General features: G+C 36.6%; 2 protein-coding genes across 3 annotated transcripts in view; both read right to left on the reverse strand.

Moving 5' to 3' along the window:
* Positions 1-14,711, reverse strand: part of ryk (receptor like tyrosine kinase) — a 63,862-nt gene extending 49,151 nt beyond the window's left edge. For both annotated transcript variants that reach the window (XM_079883173.1, XM_079883172.1), the window contains exon 1: positions 14,041-14,711. In XM_079883173.1, the coding sequence (XP_079739299.1) occupies positions 14,041-14,260 (220 nt within the window). In that variant the 5' untranslated portion in view covers positions 14,261-14,711. The remainder of the gene's footprint in view (positions 1-14,040) is intronic.
* A 1,533-nt stretch (positions 14,712-16,244) lies between these two features.
* sned1 (sushi, nidogen and EGF-like domains 1) overlaps positions 16,245-22,171 on the reverse strand; it is a 32,933-nt gene continuing 27,006 nt past the window's right edge. Inside the window, exons 23-32 of the mRNA XM_079882844.1 lie at positions 21,840-21,952; positions 19,991-20,269; positions 19,766-19,898; positions 19,586-19,668; positions 18,521-18,619; positions 17,967-18,083; positions 17,202-17,289; positions 17,034-17,113; positions 16,844-16,874; positions 16,245-16,742 (exon numbers count right to left, since the gene is read on the reverse strand). Of these exons, the coding sequence (XP_079738970.1) occupies positions 16,849-16,874; positions 17,034-17,113; positions 17,202-17,289; positions 17,967-18,083; positions 18,521-18,619; positions 19,586-19,668; positions 19,766-19,898; positions 19,991-20,269; positions 21,840-21,952 (1,018 nt within the window). The 3' untranslated portion in view covers positions 16,245-16,742; positions 16,844-16,848. The remainder of the gene's footprint in view (positions 16,743-16,843; positions 16,875-17,033; positions 17,114-17,201; positions 17,290-17,966; positions 18,084-18,520; positions 18,620-19,585; positions 19,669-19,765; positions 19,899-19,990; positions 20,270-21,839; positions 21,953-22,171) is intronic.

Here is a 22,171-nt window from a genome sequence, read left to right on the forward strand (position 1 = left end):
CGTCACTGCCTCCACATTTTTTTGCAGTTTTTATAAAAATAAAAACCATTGTAAACATCTGATCTGCTCATCCAGCACGAGTCGCACAGAGTACAGCAGGAATCACAGTTCACTGATCGCGTAACGATGGTGGATTCGTTGCGCAATAGAGCTATCAAACCTATCGCTGGACTGTGTAGTTGTGGCTCTGGTCTCTGTTTGCACTTTGAATATTGAGAGAGTAGTGTAACGTCTGAAGAACGACAGACGAGGGAGGCTCCGTTTCTGAACTTTTAACCGGAACGCAAGAACAACTGAACACAAACGCACCAGCCTCACTCACTCAGTCGTTTCTCTCTAACTGGCATTTTTCCGAACTCGTCACCGTAACCCTATAACTGCCGGCGCAAAATGAAACCGCAATTTCACAACAATTATAAAGAGTCTGTGCGCTACAGTACTTTGATTATGGATGCACTTGAACTTATTGTTTGCACTTAATAAGACTAAGAGAAAACTTATTTATTTTTGTTATTTATACTGTTTCTCTTTCTATGTTCAATTTGTGGAAATTAGTTCAATTGAGGTTACACACAGCCTCAATCAGAAGTTCTGGAAGCTCATAATTCATGTACAGTATGGTCTGAAGAGAGGAGAAAAGCCAGTCAGATGAGTTTGTGGCAAAATCTTTTACAGTGCTTGTACATTTCTTTCAATGCATTTGATAATTCATCCTCAAAGTAGAACTAAAATGGCATGCATTAGAAGATTATTAGTTAAAACATTTCAAAATGCACCAGCAGGCTATTTTTCCAGTCATGAATTTTGTCATTGAGGATTTCTATAAAACATTGTCTCATCCTCGTGAACCCAACCTCGTGTCTCGTCTCGTGAGAAAAGCGTCTCGTCACACCCCTAGTAAACAATAATATGGTAAGAAATATAGTAAGTGGAATGAAAATAATGCAAACTGGCTTTATTTAAAATCTGTGTTAAATATATCTTTATGTTCTTTGGTTCTTATACTGAAAGTCAAACATTAAACGTCAAATGCTGTGGATTCTGTGATCACCAAGATTCAGTTAGCAGTGAAACACGTCTAAATGTGGTCCTTGAGAATAAGTTAACCTTGAAAATGCTTCATCAGCATTCAAAACTCTTCAGTTAGCAGTCTGAGGGTCAATGTGAGGCCCAAATGCACAGAACCACCAGAATTAGCATTCCATCAAAGCTCTACAACTTTAAAATGTTTCACGTCATTTTAAGTCCAATCACGTATGGCTGGAATTTACTTCAGCTTCTTTGATCAGTTTTAAAGCAGTGACAATCCTTTCTTTCAGTGGCCCATCACTGAGTTTAGCTCTCAGCTCATTAATGAACATTAGTTTCCTGCAGGTCTGCTTTTCTTGAGGACAGGGTCTGAGGGATCACTTGGACAGCTAGGCTTGAGTCTTTGGAAAGTGCATTGTTTTGAAGAGACCGGTTCCAAATTGTCATGGCTGAGTTGTGGCAGCTCGGTAATGAATCTTGCCTGGTGCTCAAAAGGAGTCAGCGCCAGTCATTAATTACAACCACATGAGCCAGTCCTACTACAGCTGCCACCGCAGTCAAGCAAACAGAGCTTGTTCCGTAAGAGGTATCCTCAGAACTCCCACCTTCACTGGAACAACATGGCAGTACAGCTGCTGCTTAAGTAAACAAACTTCTATGGCTATGATACGAACGAGGGAGGGTTCGCTTACTCATATGAGAGAGAGGACAGGCTGGTTTGTAACAGTACAATGTATTTTATAACTAAAGTGATCTTTTGTGAGAAGCCAACCCTTTGTAGAGACAAGGTTAGCGTTCTCTTGATGCAAAGGTAAGTCCATAAAGGACGCATAATAATCCTTGTTTGGTATCATTCACTATATTGTATTATAGTATTTTTTGATTATTTGTACACAAAAGGGCAACTCACAAAAAATGTCTGCCAATTTCACAACACGTGAGTATGCACATTAATCTGTTCTTAACCTCTTTTTAAACTTAAATTGATATAAATCTTGAATACTTGGCATATTATTGTAGAAGTGAAAAAAAATTATGAAAGTAAAAGATTTTTTTTTTTTTAAGTTTAAGTTTAAAGGTGCTCTAAGTGATGTCACACGTTTTTTAGGCCAAAACATTTTTTGTCACATACAGCAAACATCTCCTCACTATCCACTAGCTGCCTGTCCCCTGAACACACTGTAAAAAAAAAAAGCGGTCTCTCTGGACACCACAGGCTCCACAAACTGCAACAAAAACAAACTGGGCTCACCCGCACCACGAAACACAACAAACAGTGTTCCAGCCAATCACTGACAAGAATGATTTGAGGGTGGGATTTGGGGGGTTAGTGCGCGTACACATGAAGGGGGTGTGTGGAGGAGAGAGAAGCATCAAGCATGAAGAGGGGAGTTTGAATTATGGCCGACACACGACCAAAGAGATGACGTTCCGATGAACAAATTGCAAAGAAGAGGGACAAGGATAAGGAATGTGCGAAGTCCCGAATTTACATCGGAAAAACCTTCGAAAGGTGGCGAGATCTCCGCCGGCAGAACGGATTCCAATCCAACATTCACTTGCTCTGTTTTTGCAGAACATGTAGTAGGCCTAAATCCATTTTTCTTTCTTTTCATGTTCGCCAAACCAACACAAGGATGTAATTAGCTAGAACTATGCAGTCAGCGTTAACTTTGGTGAATACAACATATATGTTTCTAGCAGCTAGCGATCAATCTCTATTGTAAATGATCAAGCAAATTCACAGTAGGGCGACAATTTGTGTGAATGATTGTTTTCGCCCACTGTTTGTTATGAATTTGAATGTTCATTTATAACGTTAGGCTATTGACAACTTTGACTAAATTTGTTTACGACGCCGCCATTGTTTATGCTCACTGAGAAACGCGAAGCTAACATTATCTTGCTATTATTGCGTCCTTGTATGGGAGATATAGTTATAACCTCATGTGGCGAAACGATTTTAAGACAATGTTTCTTTTTCTGCATTCTGTTCTGCAATATATAAAAGAATTTATCTAACTTGGTGACATTACACATTGAATGAAGTATCAGTAAAACTTAACTTTGTTTGTAGTGACTACTTTGACTTTCCTTTATGCCGGAAGGGGGGGGGGGGGGGGGGGAGGGAGGAGACGGGATGAGGAGGAGCCAGGGTCTAGCTAGCCTCCATTTTGTTTGACAACAATTCGAATGTCAACAAGAAGTTACGTTTCCCGGCATCGCTTATAGCACCTTTAACAAATGTTTTATTCTAAAACAGCAAGAAAATCAAAGCCATAAATCTTAACAAGTTGTGGTCCAAATTTGAAGTTGATATCACAAAAAAAATGAGCTTTAAAAGGGCACCCATTATGCCCCTTTTCACAAGAAGTAAAATAACATGTCCCCAGAGTGTATATGTGAAGTTTTACCTCAAAATACCCAACACATCATTTTTCACAGCAATGTTTAAATTGTCTCTTTTTGGGGCTGAGAAAAACACGCCGTTTTAGTGTGTATCCCTTTAAATGCAAATGAGCTGCTGCTGCCAGCACAGAGGGCGGATCAGAACAGAAACTCTCAGTAGCGGTGTTCATTTCGACCCGGAGTCGAACAATAATGCCCACAGAGCCAGAGTATATATGCTGTATGGAGATAGAACGGGTATAGAGTAGTTCAATTATGGTTATAACTTATTTTTCATCTTGCTTTTATCCACTATTAGTACGTTACAAGCCTGTTGTAGCGGATCGCGTCATCAAAATTTACTGATGAGTTTAATGAAGTTTATTGTACACACAAAAGATGAAGCGTCAAGTTTTACTCCAGAAAATCACCTAAAGAGCTGAATAAAATCACAGAAGTGCGCATTAAAGTCTTATCCATAAACTCTCTCTCTCTTTCATTATCATCATCATCAACATACACCACGACTTACATTAAAACACTTGTTACAACTAACAGTAAACAAATATATACAGACTTTATGCCTTTTCAGTGGGTGCTTAATTAACTGGCAAACTTTATATCCATAAAAAATTCTAACGAACTGTAGCCTAATAAAGTACAGTGATAATCACTTTCCACTAAATGACAACCAGAATACATTGGTGACCATATAAGAACCCTCCCATTTCCATATATGGTTTGAGTGATGTATTTCAATCATTTTCTATTTATGAAGTCGACATCCTATTCAGAAGTAATATGGGCAGTTTGGCAGCATTTGATTTGAATTCAACCTCTAACAAACACAAAGACATGAGGAAAGAACACGGATGTTAGGCTATAGCTCAGCATTACAAAAGGAGAACCATTTGTTTCTTTATATTTAAAACATTTTTTCTCAAAAAAAAAAAAAAAAATAGAATGCATGTTATCTTTTGAACTCTTGGCATGAAAACAAACAGGTTTCTAACCAATATTTCATGATTTTTCATGTTCATCGCCATTTCAAAATAAAGGTCTGAACACACCTTATGAGTCTGAAAATATATTTGATCTGCAAATTAATACACGCAATTCGCATGTGCATGACGTCACCGTTTTCACAAATTTGCGTTTTTGAAATTTACACAGAGACAATAATGGAATCCTTTTAAACATTTACTACAATACAACGCAACCAGTACCTGAGCTAGACATTGATGAAATAGAAGCAATTCCAAAAATAGAATCCCGTAACTCATTACGCATTTCAACCTAGGGTCCTTTGCACCATGACCTCAAGCCAAACACCCCCCCAGAAGCTTTTTTTTCCCTTGGTCGAACATTACTAAAGTTAGAGCTTATTTAGAGATATCAGCCGAATGGCTTAGTGCAGGCGCTAATGGATCCAAGGTTGTATCTCGTAAATTACCCCACTAATAATGCCCGGAATGGGTGTTTGGCTCGAGGTCATGGTGCAAAGGACCCTAGGTTGAAATTACTCCGAACCATCCCTTTAATAACATTCGCAATGCGGACCACATTTCATATCCGGACCAGAGCAAGCGTGTTTCTAGCGTGTTTTAAGTTTTTATGGACATATTTCACACTCTTCTGCTCCCAACCAGCACTGTGTATGCGCACATATTTCATTGTGTCTTATTCAAATTATGTTATATGTGTGTGTGAAAATAAGGACGCTGATTCAGTCTAATCATAAATGTGATGACAGTGAATTGTTCTGATACACAGTATCAGTTTACCACAGAAAATACTTTTTGTCGCTTGTTACAGTGTTGTGTTGCATATGGTTCGGACACAGTATTAAGATTACTAATGAAATTGCGAAATACTAGGCTACTTACTAGGGCTTTGCAATATGACAAAAAAAATTACTGAATGGGGGTATACAGTACATCTATGTATTTTTTTCAAGATTCAAGATTCTTTATTGTCACTATACGAATTGGAGCAATCCTTACAGTGCCATCACATAACTTTTTGCAAGCTAAACATCTCATTTAAATTAATACAATTTAAGTAGAATTCCAAAGATACAATACAATGATAACCAATATACAGTACAATACGTCAATAAACAATATGCCATAAACAATACAACGCAAAAACAATACAAAAACAACACACACAAAACCAGTACAAGCAAGGTGAACAGTCAAATATTGCACAGAAATATTGCGCAGTAAGTACTGCATGATATTGCACACAATGAAAGAGTTTTGTGCAACAGAATGTAACCGAATTTGAATAATAGTGTAAACGTATACTAGGTAGACACACTGAGATATACAGAGGGCGTTGTTGACCTTGTATCAACACCTTGTATCAACATTTAGAATTTTCAACTACTAAAAAAAAAAATTGTTGACAAGAGTAAAGCACTAATATTGATCTGATGAGTGCAGAACACTCCACAAGGCCGTTGTTTACACTGCAAGGTCAGTTAGATGAAGACTGCTCTGGAAAAACAGCAAAAAGAACAAGTCAAATAGCCAAGAGTAGCTCAAGGGTAGCTCTGCAGAGAACAGATCTCCAGAGGGTTGTGTCATTTGAGCAAGCAGCTCAGATCTTTGATCCAAGACAGAAACTCACTTGGCCAGCAGAACTATACAAGAAATAGTAACAAAATTGAGCTGCTAGATTTCTCAAGTTTTTTGTGGACTGGCTGAACATGTCAAAATGATCAGAACCTCCCGAAAGTTCTGCTTTAGTAGCCCTTACAAAAAAAAAAAAACAAGAAACACAGTGAGCAATCCATTTCTTTTAAAGTCTCCCAGTGGTGAAAATCAAGTTTTTAATGTTGTTTATATGTCTATGTGGTGGTAAAATGCTTTAAGACAAACCATGTGCAAATTCACAAGTCAACACCATTGCTGAGTATTTTCTCCTTAAAACTGCAGTAAAAAAGATAGTCTCAAAAATGCAGTTTGAAAAACTTTTCTTACGTCACAAACTACTTTGTAACCAGTCATGTCAATGTGCAGGCGGGCTTTAGCATATCATTAACTATAACCGCTCTGAAGCAGTCTCAAGAGAAGCCATGTTATCCCGGTATATTTTTGTTGATAATTTGAAAAATGGTGTACATTTAGAAAAATAGCGGGTGAATTATGTTTGTATATTACGATGTTACTATATGCCATTCTCCATTGTCTTAGACTTAGGCTACTTTACATGGCAACTACTTGATTCTGTAATCATATTACAGTATTTTTCACATAAAACGGAAGTAAACACTGTAACCAATTCAGTAATCTGGTAAGCACTGGGAATCTTTTTTTTTTTTTTTAATAAATAAAGACATGGTAACACTAATTTTACATACAGCACAGTGGAAATTACATGAATATGACTTGTTCATACTTCAAAACTTGTAATAATGACTCAAATAAACTCATTGTTTCTGCCTTAAATTAATACATTGTTAGCTAGCTGTGTGATTTGTATATGTACTTAATAATGTATTATACAAAACTGTTAAACAGAGATCAAATGAAGACAGAAAATGGGAGCGCTGTGTGCTCAGAGCCACGTTCTCAGTGCCGTCAAAATAAAAGTCTGGTGGTCCATCAAGATAAAATATCCCGCTTCCAACCCATCAGCCAAATAGAAAACCTTATCGGCCGATGCTGAGATTTAAAAAGTGCCAAATATCGGCCATGGCAATATATCGGTCAACCACTATTCTTGTGCATGATTCATGCATGTATATTTATGCAATTGACAGAAAATTGTATTCAAAGAAACTTGCATCATATGCAAGATTTGAAACCATGACCAGGATATGTTAACACCATGCTATACTGTTTGATCTACACGAAAGCTTGTTATTCTATAGAATCCCCAAAATTACTAGTAATCTTTCATAAAAATAAAAATAAACACCTTTCCTCATCTCAGAATCATCTTTCCTTTGTGGCTGATGTGACCAAACCCCCTTAAGTTTCAATTGCAGGTATCAAAAATGCAAACACCCACTTTACATGATCCAGTCGATTTCCAATGGATTAAAGACCAGTCCTGCACTTTTTCTTCAATAACAAGATATTATTTTACTCTGAAATAAGCAACAGTACAGAAGACAAAATGACAGCAAATACATTAACTGAATCAGTTTTCTCAGCTAAAAGCCATAAAGACCATCTGTCTTTTGCATCTATTTGAGGCGTTTCCACTTTTTAAAGAGAAAAATGTTTCATAGGCAGCAAGTTTACATCGTAAATCAGAGTGGATGTGTTTCGTGACCTAAACATTCCATGTACTGCTATGTGCAAGGCCATCTAATGACACCCCAAAATAACTCAGACACAAGAGGGCTGACGCTGTCTATTAGCAATGAAGAGCTGGATAGTTGAGATTTTTCATCCCTGTGTTGTTGGTTCTCTGAAGGAGAGAGTGAAAGCTTTCTCTCTTTACTATATCAGCAGCGTGAGGCTGGATGGACGGTGCAGTGATGTCACAGTGATGCCATAGATTCTTACAAAGGAGAAAAAAATTCAAAAGTTCAATGTGGCAAACAAGGCTTTTTAACAAACATTTACCTAAAAAAATAAAAATAAAAATCTTCACGTCATCTTTCAATGCGGTTCTGATACTTTGAAATGACAGTTTAGAGCTGTCCAATTAATTAGAATTTCGAACATTTGTTAAATTAAAATTAAAATCCTCATTTGGGGTGGCACTGCTGCATTGGTCATTGAAAACATTGCAGAAATAGAGCAGCTCAATGCAGAGAAGATCTTGGTTACGTTAAAAGAGCAGCATATTAAGAGAGCTGTGTAAAGCTAAAAAACTCAGTTTGAGACTTTTTTTTCCCCATTCCACTGCATCTCACGTTTTTGAATGCAAAAGTACTCTGGCTACGTTCACACTGCAGGCTGAAACGACCCAATTCCGATTTTTTTGCCCCTATGCGACCTGTATCTGATCTTTTCATGACAGTCTGAACGACACAGATCCGATCTTTTCAAATGCGACCCAGGCCACATGGGTATGTGGTCCAAATCCGATACATATCCGATCTTTTGAAATGCGACTTCAGTCTGAACGGTCAGGTCGCATGTATCCGACCCGCACGTCATTGATACGCGACAAACGTCATAATTCTGCGTTGAAGTAGGCGGGAATAAGATAAACACAGAAGATTGTAATTGTGCTGGCTCCGTTGGGAAAATAACTTTAATATCGCTAAACGAGCTCCACTGTTGACATCCATGTTTAGCTACTTCCGCAAACAACAAGTGACGTCGTTGACCGTTGAGTACTCTTCTGCGCATGCGGGTCACTTCTGGGTCATTTCACGTTCACACAGATCACAAAAGGTCGCATTTAATTGGAAATGTGAACGGCCTTGCAAAAAAATCGAATTTTTGAGCAATTGAGCATTAAGCTCTGCAGTGTGAACTATGATCAGCGCTTCAGCTATAAATACATGATGCGGTTTTGTTAATAATTGTTTATGCAATTTACGAAATTATATTTGATTTATAAACATTATTATAAAAAAAATATATATTAAATTTTTTATATATACATTTATTTTTTTATTTTTTTGTGGTGCATTAATATTTTGCCTCAGGAGACAAGCCAAAATATTTTTTCCCCTAACTGAAATTATGCCTTTTAAATATTAGTAAAATATTCAAATTTAGTTTTTCTCCCATTTTAATAGCCCTATGACATACATTAACATACATTCAGCTCATCTGTACTGATTTCATATACTGATCTCCACAGCCACTGATTTCGTCAAACACTGAATACTTCTAAAATTTTATTATGGTCATGAGACCAATCATATGAATTAAATTATATCTTTATGTAGCACATGACTGCCAAAAACAGAAAACACAAAATTAAATAAACCGAGCAGAAACTGGCTTGAAATAGAAAAAAATCATTGCAGCAACCACCATGAAAACACAGCTTTCACCACCAGTCTCCATAAGAAGCCAGGGCATTTATTTTTATTCTATACTGAGTAACTTACAGATATGAGGGGGCAGATTGTGATATGAATGTAAATAAGGACATCAAACATCACCTTTCATCATTTGCAGCATTTATGATAAATCAGAAATTAGATCTCCTTTCACATACATCAGATTTGCACTGAAAGTCACTATATAGAACATGTAAAGAATGATGTTATATCCAGTGACCGCTCTGAAGAAGAAGAAGAAAAAAAGAGGGGAGGGAAACAAGATTAGGATCTGTGAAAGGAATTACAGAACTTCTGAAAGCTCAGACAGAGAACGACAGGAAATGACAAGAGCATGACAGAGAAAGCAAACAAGAGGAAAGAAAAAAGTAAAGTAGAGACTGAGAAAGAAAGTGTAATTCGAACATAGTAATAACCTAACATGGCCAATAACTTCCAATGCAAGTAAGTTGTTTCCAATTTTGCCATAACACAGCAAATTAAGTTTAGTTTATTTTTTAAAAAGAATACAAGATGCATTCAGACTTACTGAAGACAAACTGCAGTGGCAGCACAAATATTGATTCATATTGTATCCCAAAAAGGGGAGAGAATCGGCAGGTACTATGCTATAGTATATCAATATCTGGGTCAAGATAAAATATAAGATTTCTGAGATAACTTTGGGTACAATTTATATTAATTTATTGATCGATTGTTTCCCCCAAATATTCATGAATATCAACCAAAAATGTGATTATTGGCATGAGAAAATCAAGATAATATTGATACGGTTGGGATATCAATTAATAATATTTTAAATTATTGCTATGTTACCCCCACCACTAATCCTAACTCCAGAAATCAGAGATGATTGCTTTTAAAACTGTTACATATTCAATAATGTTGTTGTGGAAGACGTTTTACATCAATTTCACACACACACAAAAGAAGAAAAAGAAAGTAAAATATAAAATCCATTCGCCTTCAAGGAGAAAACTTAAACCTACATTCATTCAAAGCACCAAAAATAAGGCACCCATATAACCACCACAACCATAAAGTTTTAAGTCAAGGATTCCTGTGAGTCATAGAACAGGATCTCTGAACCACATCAGTGGTAATCAGACTCCTGTGCAGAGCAGCGGACACCTGATTCTCTGAGGCACTGGCGGTGCAAAACTACAGACTGCTGATGTCCCTGTGATAAATGCATTCAGGGACTTCTACTCACAGCCCCACTGCTTACAATGGCCCTCAGTCTACTTTAGTGCAGCAAGGTGGCTTTGATTCCAAGATGGGCAGCACAGAACAGAGAGCAAAAGGTTCTTGCTAAAAGAGACAGAGACAGTGATTATTGGTGATTCTTCATTATTACAAAAAGCTTATGCTACAGAACATTACTTGATAAGACCTTTAAGTATATTTAGGTAGGTTTAAGGGTCCCAGAATGCACTCCGAAGTAAGTGACTCAGCAGCAAATGGGGCAAATGACATTATGAGAAGTACTTTTTGAAAGAGCAGCTCCATTCCAGCCTCCATTACAAAACAAATGGCAGAGCGCCCCGCATAAAACTACAGGCGACATGTTGATGGTAATAATCTGATATGAACAACAAAGAGTGTAAAGCCCACCATAAAATTCTTCAATCATCACTGACGAGACACAGAAATCCAGTGTGCCTAGAAAGAGGCACTCATAGCCATGTGTTCTGTTTTCAAAGCCAGTCGTGACAAAAATATGCTGGTCAGCTTTTCAGAGGATAACAGAGGTATGCGACCAGAGGGGAACAATCATCTCTCAAACCTGTTCGTATTTCACAAAAGCTAAAACAAACCCACTCAGAATAAACCAAAAATAAACCAAAATAAACCATCTCATTTGGATTCTTGATATCATTTCAGAGCGAATCCTTTCCTTTTTAATATTTTGATGAATTTTAGAAAATATTATTTATAATATCTTTTATGTGAATTTTCAAGTCTTCTTGAAAAGTGAACTTCTGTCTGAGATGTGGCTTTCTGTGCGCGCTATGACGGCGTAAATGACTGGTCATGTTAGAGCATACGGCACTCGCAACAAGTTTACAAAAAGTGTCTGTTTTTTCCACAGTAACTTATTGGGAAGTCAAAATGTTCCCAGACAGGAGATTTATATGATGCAGGCAGCGGCTCTGTCAGCGGCTGGTTTGGGCTTGCCGATGCAGAACTACAACACACTAACATATGAGAAACTGTGATGTCAGCAATTTGACCGCTACTCTCACGTGAAATGCATGCATAGCGTATCTATTGACAGAAACATTAGCGGAACTCTTGTCTGTTTTACGCACTATTATAGATGCCTCATCAGATTTGAGATTAACAAGTGCGTACCGAACCGTGGGTGGAAAATGATACGGTTCAATTTTTTACCGACGACCGTTACGCCCCCAACATGCATACTCAAAATGATATCGACCATCCTGCACTTTTTAGACATCAGCATCAGCCATTAAAATACCCACAATGGTGGAGCGCTAAACGTAACCACCATAAACCTGTCCTGAACATTTGGTCAAGCTACATTCTGCCCCATTTGAAACCTTGTACTCCATATAGCAACTTTCAGAGTTCAGCTTAATGCTATAGCATTTTAATCACATTAAACGTAACATATAATTTCCGTTTTATTTTCAGTCTGATAGAAATTGCTCTCAATTTGAGCTAAAATGGTAAGCCCTAAAAACAAGTTCAAACAAGGCTACACCAAAATGCCCTTGTCTCCACTTCCTCTTTCCAGCAGGAAATTGATGCTCCAGCCAAAACCTTTTCATTAACTCCACTGTGACACTAGCAATGATAATGACTGCTTATAGGCCCCGTCACAAATACCCAGCAATTAACAACTACTAACTGCATTACTCCTAGTGGTGCTGAATCAAAAAATCTGAATACAAACATAGCAGCAATGACATCACAAAGCCTTTTTTCTCCAAGAACCATGAATTAATTAAATTATTCAGATTACAAAACACTTGGATTGACCCCTTATCTTAGAAAGAGGACTTTAAATACTCTGCACAAATGTAACATTTAGATTTTAGGCAGAGCCATTAAGTCATAAACAAATACATAAACAACCATATAGTCCAACTGCATAATTTCAGACACCTAGCCCCTGATTCATGTTTTCTATAGGATTACAAGAGTATGAGGCATGTTACTGCAATAGCCACTATATTCACACTGTAAAGCCTACAGAATCATATTTGATACACACATTTCTAAGGCCTCTAAATTATCAACAATCAACTTTGTTGAAAACCTTGTTAGTATCTAGCCTACATGTATTCTGCCCTTTGATGGATAGTTCATCCTTTTTTAGCCAGTAAAATGGCAGAAAAAAATTTTTTTCAGCCTTTTTGCTGTAAAATCTTTAATGACTTTTATAAAACGTAATAATAACTTTTTGATTTTTTTCGAAATGAATATTTACTGGACTGAAGCAACTTGGTTTACTTTGTTATCCATATATAATTTAAAGCAAAAAATTGTTGCAATGTATGTATCAAACAAACTTTTGATGAACGTTTATTTGTACATATCTCAATAAACATTGAACTGCATTTCTTGCATTTTATGCTTTTCCCCACAAAATTAAAACTACTGAGTTTTATAATTAAACTTTTAAAGCATTTAGATATCATCATACTGACATATTGGGAGATAGAGTTATATTTCTAAGCACTTTATGTTAGAGTAGTCTGTTATATCCTTGATTTACATTACAAGCATTCAGAATTTCTGACCATAAATAACAGCAACACCCCCAAATTGCATATGTCTCCTCAGTTTTTTTCCTAAAATTTGAGCTTCATATACTCACTGCTATATGGGCCATAAAAGCCTGGTGTATCAAAACATGCAAACCTTTTTTTTTATTTAAAGGTTCAATAAGCTATTCCATTAAAATATGTTCTGACTACTGCTACATGTCAGGGTTTACATGGTTAAATATGCATACAGTGTGTACTGAACTGCCCAAAATCCACTTCTATCTTTCTGTGCGATTTTTGTCAAATAATTCAGAGACACATCAGTGAGAATGAATGACTCAAATCCGCTCCTACATCTCTGCTCTGCATCTTGTGAATGGCGTGTGATGTAAACCTTACAAATCACCACATAATTAAGGCTCTACAACAAGAGCATGAAAAGCATTGGAAAACACTTGGAAAACTTTATAGCAAACCAGTCACGACATGATGACAAACCAATACGCCTTTCATTCTTCTTAAATAGAAAACTGACGTGTAACCGCACAAAACTACTTCCAATTGTGCATTTTGTAACATTTCTTTGAAAATGTTAGCAATTTTCTTAAGCATAAACTGTCTACTCAGAGGTTGCAAGGACGCTGCAGATTGTTTGGCCTATCAGAGCTAACATATGGAAGAGCTAATAGACTAACTTACAGCAAAGTTTCAGCAGTTTATGAGCATGTTTGAAACAACGTGTGGGAACTTTTGGACACTAAACAGACATGAGTTAGAGTTTAAAGAAGCTAATTAGAAGAAAGTAAGTTTCTTTGACAGTGTGGCAAAAAGTTCTTGTTATAACCAAAACTTTGGACAGAGCAGAAATAAAGTGGAGCAGACGGGAAAATAGAGAATACACACCCAGGAGTTTCTTGACCTCTTCCTCGCTCATGAATACGTTTACGTTCGGCCTATTGTTGTTGTTTATGCCCGGCGCATTGCTCGGGTTGGTGAGGCATCGGGCCCCTTCGAGGAGCAGGAGGAGAAAGAAACCCCCTAGTCTCCACAGTACCGTATGGTGCCAACCCCGGGACACCGCCGACGCCGCGCCTCCACCGGAGCCCCGCGCTGGCAGAAACATCACAGCCCACCGTCGCGTCAAAAAGTCTTGGCGATCGAACTGAGCCACGGAACCTCATCCAAAACTTGAGTTACTTCTTCCCGAGGGCGACATACTACTAGGTTTGATGACGGCGCTCTCTGTCGACCCCTCTCTCTTCTCCGTATTGTCCCCCTCACCCGCCGCTGATAGCCGTCCAGCTAACTTCTGTTAGCTCGCGCTCAATCTCAGTGAGCGCACGGGCGCGAGCGGGGCCAGTTGGACGGTGTTAAAGCGATGTCTTTCCTCTGGGAGAAAGTCCTTAGCTTTTATTTACTAAAATCTCAATTTTCCGGACAAGCTACAAATACTTTCCCAAACAAACAGTCCTTAAAAGTGTCCTCCTCCAGCTCTGTCCTTTCATGGTCTTTTCCACCCGCAATCTCAGTTTTCATTGAAGAAAAGGGGGGTCATTTACAACTTGCGCGCGCACGCAGGGACGTTTACGGGCGCGTTCCTGGAGTGGTGTGTGTTTAATGTAAGACAGACAGGTGACATTATGAATTGAATTGCCATTTGTGATGACATTATGAGCCCAATTACTAGGCTACCTGTTGAACCTGTTTGAGCTCGAATGAATTTTTGTGGAATATAGAAATGTGCGTTAAACAAAAATACAATAACTAAAATTCAGCTAAATGAAACACATTGTCCCTCCCTTCTATTACAAATAAAATGTAGTATGACTCAGTAAACACAAGTATATGACTCAGTAAACAATATGTAAATAGTATATTAAGAAGGTAGGATGCTAAAGGATAGCTTACTATTACATTTATTATTTAGATTTAAAATACAATACACTATACAATACAGTATCAGTACAATATCTACTGTAATGGGAATTCATAGAATTCCAGGGAATCTGTTGCCTGTAAAAGACTGAAAACACCTGAATATATATTCTTGAACAGAATATAGGCCTACCTGATATGATTCATTATAGCCAATCAAGTATGACTTTATAGGCTATATATTTTTCCAATTATATCATTAACAACACACGTCTTTGGTGTATGTGCATTGATATTTAAATCAGTTTGTTTGCAAATTTTTTTTTTTTTTTTGTAATATACACAGAACCATCATCATCATCATCATCAATTTCATTTTTTTCATAGAACATAATATTTTGTATTTACTTTGTATATGTTTAAGTCTGTTTTATGGTTTTATTTTACCTTCTGATTCTCTTTTAGTTGTTTTATTTCATTTTTTATTTATGTTTTATATTGATATTGAGTGGAAACTGTATTGCCAATTACTTTATTTTACATTGTGAACCTTATGCTTGTGAAAGCACTGTGAGTTGCATTCCATGTATGAAAAGTGCTATACAAATAAATGTTTATTATTATTATTATTATAATTATTACATTTATTTATATATATTATGTATATAGACGTATTGCGATTTGCACTTCTGGTTAGACGCTATATTCAAATTTCATTGGCACTCTACTTGTACTTTGCACAATGACAATAAAGTTTAATCTAATCTAATTTAATGGCAAAAATGCATAAACTGCAATCCAAGCTGTGGTTTAAGTGCTTTCCTAAAAGGCACAATGAAGATAGAGCGGGGAATTTGATATCCGTAACCATCTAATTCCTGTCACTACTACTTACTTGCTAGGGACTGTGGCCTTGAAGTTTAGAGGGCAAGATCCATACCCACTACATATTTCACAAATCCAGACAAACAGTCTCAGGGAACTTTCCCTATGAAAAAAGCTTTTTTCTTTACTTTTTTTTTTTTTTTTTTAAACTAAATAGTGACATCTTGTGGTAATTCATAGTTTATCTAGCCTGGCTAAAACTCAAAATCTGTTGTCTGGGTAAAAATGCCCACAAATCAGTGAAAAATGATATATATCTTTACATTTCATATGTAAAGATATATATCCCCCCCCCACCCCCCATCCCCCATCCCCACCCCCACACCTCAAGAATTTGGAGAAAACATGACGTTTTAACATTTTATTATTAAAATATTCAACTACAAAAACAGACTATAAACACTATTTACATGGTAGTTAGCAGACTGTTTAGCTTTACACAAACAGAAACAATGGTGTGACAGTTTTTCCAGTATTTTGAGCAATATTGCCGTAAGAGAGAACCAGGCTTGTGTAGAATGAAATTCTGGTAGGTTTTGGAGACTGAACAGACAATAATTAAAATAAAAAAATTCCCTGAGGGACTTGACGGCCACTACATGTCAATATCTAATAATATTTACATTTGAGGTATGCTAATTGATGCAGGTAACTCCTAAAGCATATGGTCGAAGGTCATCTATAGATCTGGAACTGTAAATAACCAAATGCGCCCATAGGACAATGTAGCCAAGGAAAGGTGACCAGTGATGCAAGAAAGGGTCAACAATGATGTTAATGCATCCTCATTTGAACTGAGACAGAGAGAAGCAATTACTCCCCAAAGTTGTCATTGATCCAGCCTCCTAAAACAGGAAAAACACATTCGGTATGTGACACACACACACATATATATATATATTTATATATATTGTCCATTTCTATCAGAGATAGAAAATAAACTCACCACTATTATTGTTGTTTTTGAGTTCTTCTGTCTAATGAGAGAGGGGGGAAAAATGTTGTTTTATTTTTATCCGTAGCATTAAAAGAGCAATCTATCAGCTCCATGCCATGATTTAAATTGTATAACAAAATCATTTTCCACCACATATTTAAATCTACAGTGAATCCAGGGAGGACAATGTTGTACGTACTTGGAGTTTTCTTAGGCAGCAAAGGCTCACAGATCTCTTTAAAACAAACATCCTGCTGAACTTTATATGTCCTTTTGTACCTGAGGGAGAAAGCAAGTACTCAGTAGATACAACTAGTGGATTAGACTGGACCAAAACAGGACAACAGAACACACAGGAGTCACTTACAAATAATGGCAAACACCCTCCTCCCATACAGGTACACTCTTTGTTTCGGAGTAAAGGCGAGTACATGGGTGAGGCACACGCTGACAATCTGTGTACAACAGGGCAGAGCAAGGAAATATAGAGAAGATCTTATTTCAGGCAAAGCTGTTAAATATTATATTATTTTAGATTATATTAAAGATTATATTTGTCTGATTGATGATTTTTGTCTAGCTAGTGGGATAATAATGTATAAATAATAAACAAAAAATAATAAAATCAAGGGGTTAATAATAAAAAAATTAACCTCAAATTACAAAAGGAATAAACTCAAGTTTAAGGTTGGCATGAAACAGAAGTTGCAATAGTCTATTCTTCACTATTATGAATGAAACGGCTTTTCGAACAAGAACAAAAAATGTAGGGAGGGGCTTGATTTTGTCCAGACTGGAATTGATTGGATCATTGTGGTATGCTATTCCTGGGACTGACAGGTTCTCCCGCCTCTCGCCATCATCAGTAAATACATCATCAGAGAAAAGAAGAGATGTCGTTGCAAGTGGGAGGGGAAGATATTTTGAGATTAGGATTAAGATTAGGAGGGAACATTCATTGTTAAAATAATAATGATGTGCACGGATAAATCATTTCCGATAAAAACTGCAATATTCCATAAAAATAAGTATGGTCAATTTTTATTTCATGGTGACTTTAATTGGGCATTTATTAATGATTCATCGGTGTGTGTTTGCATGCTTGTGAATGAACAGATGTGGTCATACTAACATAGCTCACACCGTCTGCCTTTGAAACCAGTGGCACAGTTGCAGCTGAACGACTCGTTGATCTGCGCACATGTTCCACCATTCTGGCAGGGCTGAGTTCTGCAGTCTTGAGATGAATCTAAAAAAAAAAAAAAGAAGAAGAAAAAAAAGTTTTTAGATACAAACACATGTACACAATGCTTTGCTACACGAATACTTTAAACACCGGTAAGCTTGCAGCTTTTTCATGTTTGGGTTTATTTAGCTGCTCTTTTAAATACACAATCACATGCACATAAATATGCACATTTAAACAACCATAAGTCAATTTTTTTGGCCTTAAACCATAATAGATTGCTGACAGATGTGGTTGTTTATGGTGACTGTCATGCTGCAGATTATTCAGAATACATGCAGTGGTATTTTGCCTCCTTCAGCTGGGACCAATTAGAGAGTTTGAATACCACCAACTGTTAAAACACTCTCCTGTTTTAAGAACTCCCTGCCTCAAGTGAATCAACAAATTTCACTTGTCTAATAATAATCTTTATAGAGCTTTATTGAAAGATTACCTACCAGATTTACTCTTTGGTGCTTCTTGAGGAATTTCCAGAGCTAGACTGATCTTATTGGTGGTTTCTTCCATCTTTTCTAATTTGATTGGAGCATCAGGCTCTGTTTAGGAAATAAAAAGAAATAAGAAAATCAAGTTGAATAAAAACTGAGGTTTTAAAAAATATATATAAAAGCAGCTCTATATTTTCATGTATTTATAAGAGAAATGTTAAGCCTAATATTGTAAAAACATGCTGTTGCTTTATTATTATTATTGTTTTTTTAAAGAAATGGCTTTTATATTGTAGTACATTGTAATACTTAATATTACTTTAAAATTGTATCTGGAAAATAATTACTTTGTAATGTTAACAGTGTATTTTGTTTCTACTCTTTATAGGAGTAGATCACCACAGATTACAAACATGAAGAGAAATATTAAAATTAATTTTATTAATTTATTTAGTGCTTTCATAATAAATATCACTCTACAGCAATATTACAGAATGCATTGACTTATGATCCCAAGCTAAATGCATCAATGGTCATGAGAACTCAGTAGAAAGTTATAGCAAAAACACAAACTATTTCTGAATGTATGCCACTAGGAAGGAGCAGTAAACCATCGTATATTTTTTTCATAAATCTACATGCACATTTGGTTTTTATTTCTTACCATTAAAAACGAATAAAATAACCATATTTAATCTCATGATTTCTACCATTATAAAGAAGAATGAAAGTAATAATGGAAGTAATAAAAAGCAATAAAAGAATACTAGCAATAAAATGTAAAGTACTAAAATTAGGTAATTGGGATACAAATTTCTGAATTTATTAATATCCTATATAATATAAAATGTTAACTTCGACAACCCTTAAAAACATTTAGTAAAAACTTGAGAATGAATGAGAATGTTTTCTCTCAAGTTTCCTCGTTTGAAAACCTCTTAAATAAAGCATAAATGTATTAATTTAGCAGATTTGGGTCCTAGATTTGTTAGATTAAAACAACATAACTTAAAATATAGTTTAAAAACATTATGCATTACAAGTTAAACAATCTTATATGAAGTAATTACTGACTTGTGCGATGTCTGATTGTTTTATGTGGAAGTTTGGTAAATTTAGCTGTAATTCTCCCTCTTCCATCAACAAGCTCTGTATATCTGAAAGAGAAAATAAAAACAGAGAACTGATTATTGTACAAATGGCTTCCCAACATTGCATCCATAATAACTGCGTTGCACCTGTAAAGCACTTTACCTTAGTGGTTCTTCAAGGAGTTCTGTTTGCTCATCTGTGCCTCCATCTTGAACTTGAGTCAAGGTCTGTCCCATCTGCTGGTCCTGTCCTCCTTGAGGTCTATCACCTCTGCTTTGGTCCTTTAGAATTGGTACTGGGCAATACAGGACACACAGACGGGTCACCAGGATGATGTCATTTTTATAATCCGCAGACAAGCAGTGATCTTAAATATCGGCGACTCACGTGTGGTGAAGGCTAGGTGTTGAGGGACGCTCTGGATGTTGTCCTGGCCCGTTTTGCGTACTGCAGTGAGGGCAAGTCGGTAATGCTGGCCAGGAATGAGGTCTCGTATGGTGTACGTCCCCAAACTTCCATCAGGTAGGTAGCGGCTACGGGTGCTCAGGCCTCGAGTAATATTAACCACAAAACCGTCTGGAAGACTCCGAGGATGATGGTCCCATGTGACCCGAGCAGAGGTAGTGGTGATATGGGAGAGTGTAAGATTCTGAGGTGGAAGCGGCCCTGATGGAGTGGACAGTATAATGTGCTGTTATGACAGAGGTGCATGTGTTTGTAACCAGTGTTAGGGGATAACGCATTACAAATAACATGCATTATGTCATAGGTGCCGATTTATGCTTCTGGCAGTGGGTGCCCACCCTTCACCCCTCCAATAGCATCAGCCCCATCGGCTAATTAATGGGGAATATCTCATGTTTCTCTGTGGATGCTCGAACCCCCAAGCACCCATGGGATCAGCACCTATGCATTACGTAATCAAAATGCTTTTGTGATGTAACGAGTAAAGTAATACATTACTTAATAAATGTACATATTTATATTTGAGTTACTTTTTTAAAAAGTAATGCATGTTACTTTTCAGTTTAATTAAAGGTGCAAAAGGGGAATCTCAACAGAATTTTTTTTTTTTTGTTATGCTGGTTGAAAGTCTCCTCATTTCCTGATAGCATTCAAGCCTGTTAAACTGTCTAAATGTATTTTTATCAATTTTTATCATCTGTGGAAGTTATATGCCATAAAATGTTCGTTCAATCATTTCATGACATACATTCACGTGCAGACAGAGGTGGCAAGTATCTAAAATTCATGTTTGATAGTACAGTTCTATGTACCACTGACTTTGCCCTGTGAAGATAATTCAGTGATTTCAATGTCCTGAAATCACATATGAATAAAGCTGAAATACAGTGCATACTTTCCTTTTTTTATGTCAACAGGTCAACTACTGAACTGGAGTCATTTCACAATCACATACTTATGTATGTAAGCAAGTGTTTCTGTTTCTCCCCTCACTGTACTGTAAAGATTTCTCACCGGTGAATGACATATCATGTAATCCAATAATGTTGTCCCTAGTCGTCTCTGTGCACGTTCATGTGTTTTGGAGGAGGCATGTCTTTGGACAGCGATTTGCAGGGAGGGTGGGATCGTATGCTTTCAACGCTAGCAGGCTAAAGTTAGCATTTCTCAGATCACCTATTGCACCTTTAATTTGCTGTAAAAAAAATTTTTAACTACTAATTTAAAATTCTCCATAACATAGTCACATAGACATTCACATGCATGTGCAGGAAAAGACCAAAAGTACAAATGAAGACTTCAGATGCAAAAGCCATCTGAAATTTTCTTCTAAAATGAGCATTTTTATCAAGCTTGTATGTTTATGTTCAGTTATTTCACTTTAATGGCAATGAAAATTACCTATTAATTGTCAAAGTGAAATTACTGAACTTAAATATACAAGCTTAGAGGCTTTTGCATCTGAAGTCTTCAAATATAACAAAACACATTACTTTCAAAATTCAGAAAAAGATTGGTACAGTAGGTAATTTAACCCGTAATGTGAAGAGATCTTTGGCATGGCATACATAGCTTTAGGGGTCAGGAATATTCTAAGTGGTCATAATATAATATTCTAAATGTGTTTTTAAAAGAAAATGAAGTAGGCCTAACACAACAAATTACTTTCCACAAAAATAAACAAAGTAATGTAATTAGTTACTTTTTAAGGAGTAACACAATATTGTAACGTATTACTTTTAACTTTCCCCAGCACTGGAGTGATACTCACTGGTCCAGAAGTGCAGTGGCCCAGCAGATTTGCTAGTTGATGGCAGGTCTTCAGGGCGCAAACCACTCTGTGTGACTATGTCTACTGTGTACATCTGACCTGGGAGCAATGTGCTGTGGGTTACACACAACTAATCAGTCAAATATGTGTTTTCAATTTCATATTTTAAACATTCATGTGATCTCAGAACATTAAATCCAATTTAGTGATGCACTGAAATTTTGGCAACAGGAAACATCCAAGGAAACCAACAGGAAACCAAGACAGCCAAAATAAGAAAAAGAAAAAGGAAACAACATAAATAAAAGATTTTGTTTTAGTGAAATTGTTTT

This window comes from Squalius cephalus (assembly GCF_949319135.1).
Source record: "Squalius cephalus genome assembly, chromosome: 10".
NCBI classification, from domain to species: Eukaryota; Metazoa; Chordata; class Actinopteri; order Cypriniformes; family Leuciscidae; genus Squalius; species Squalius cephalus.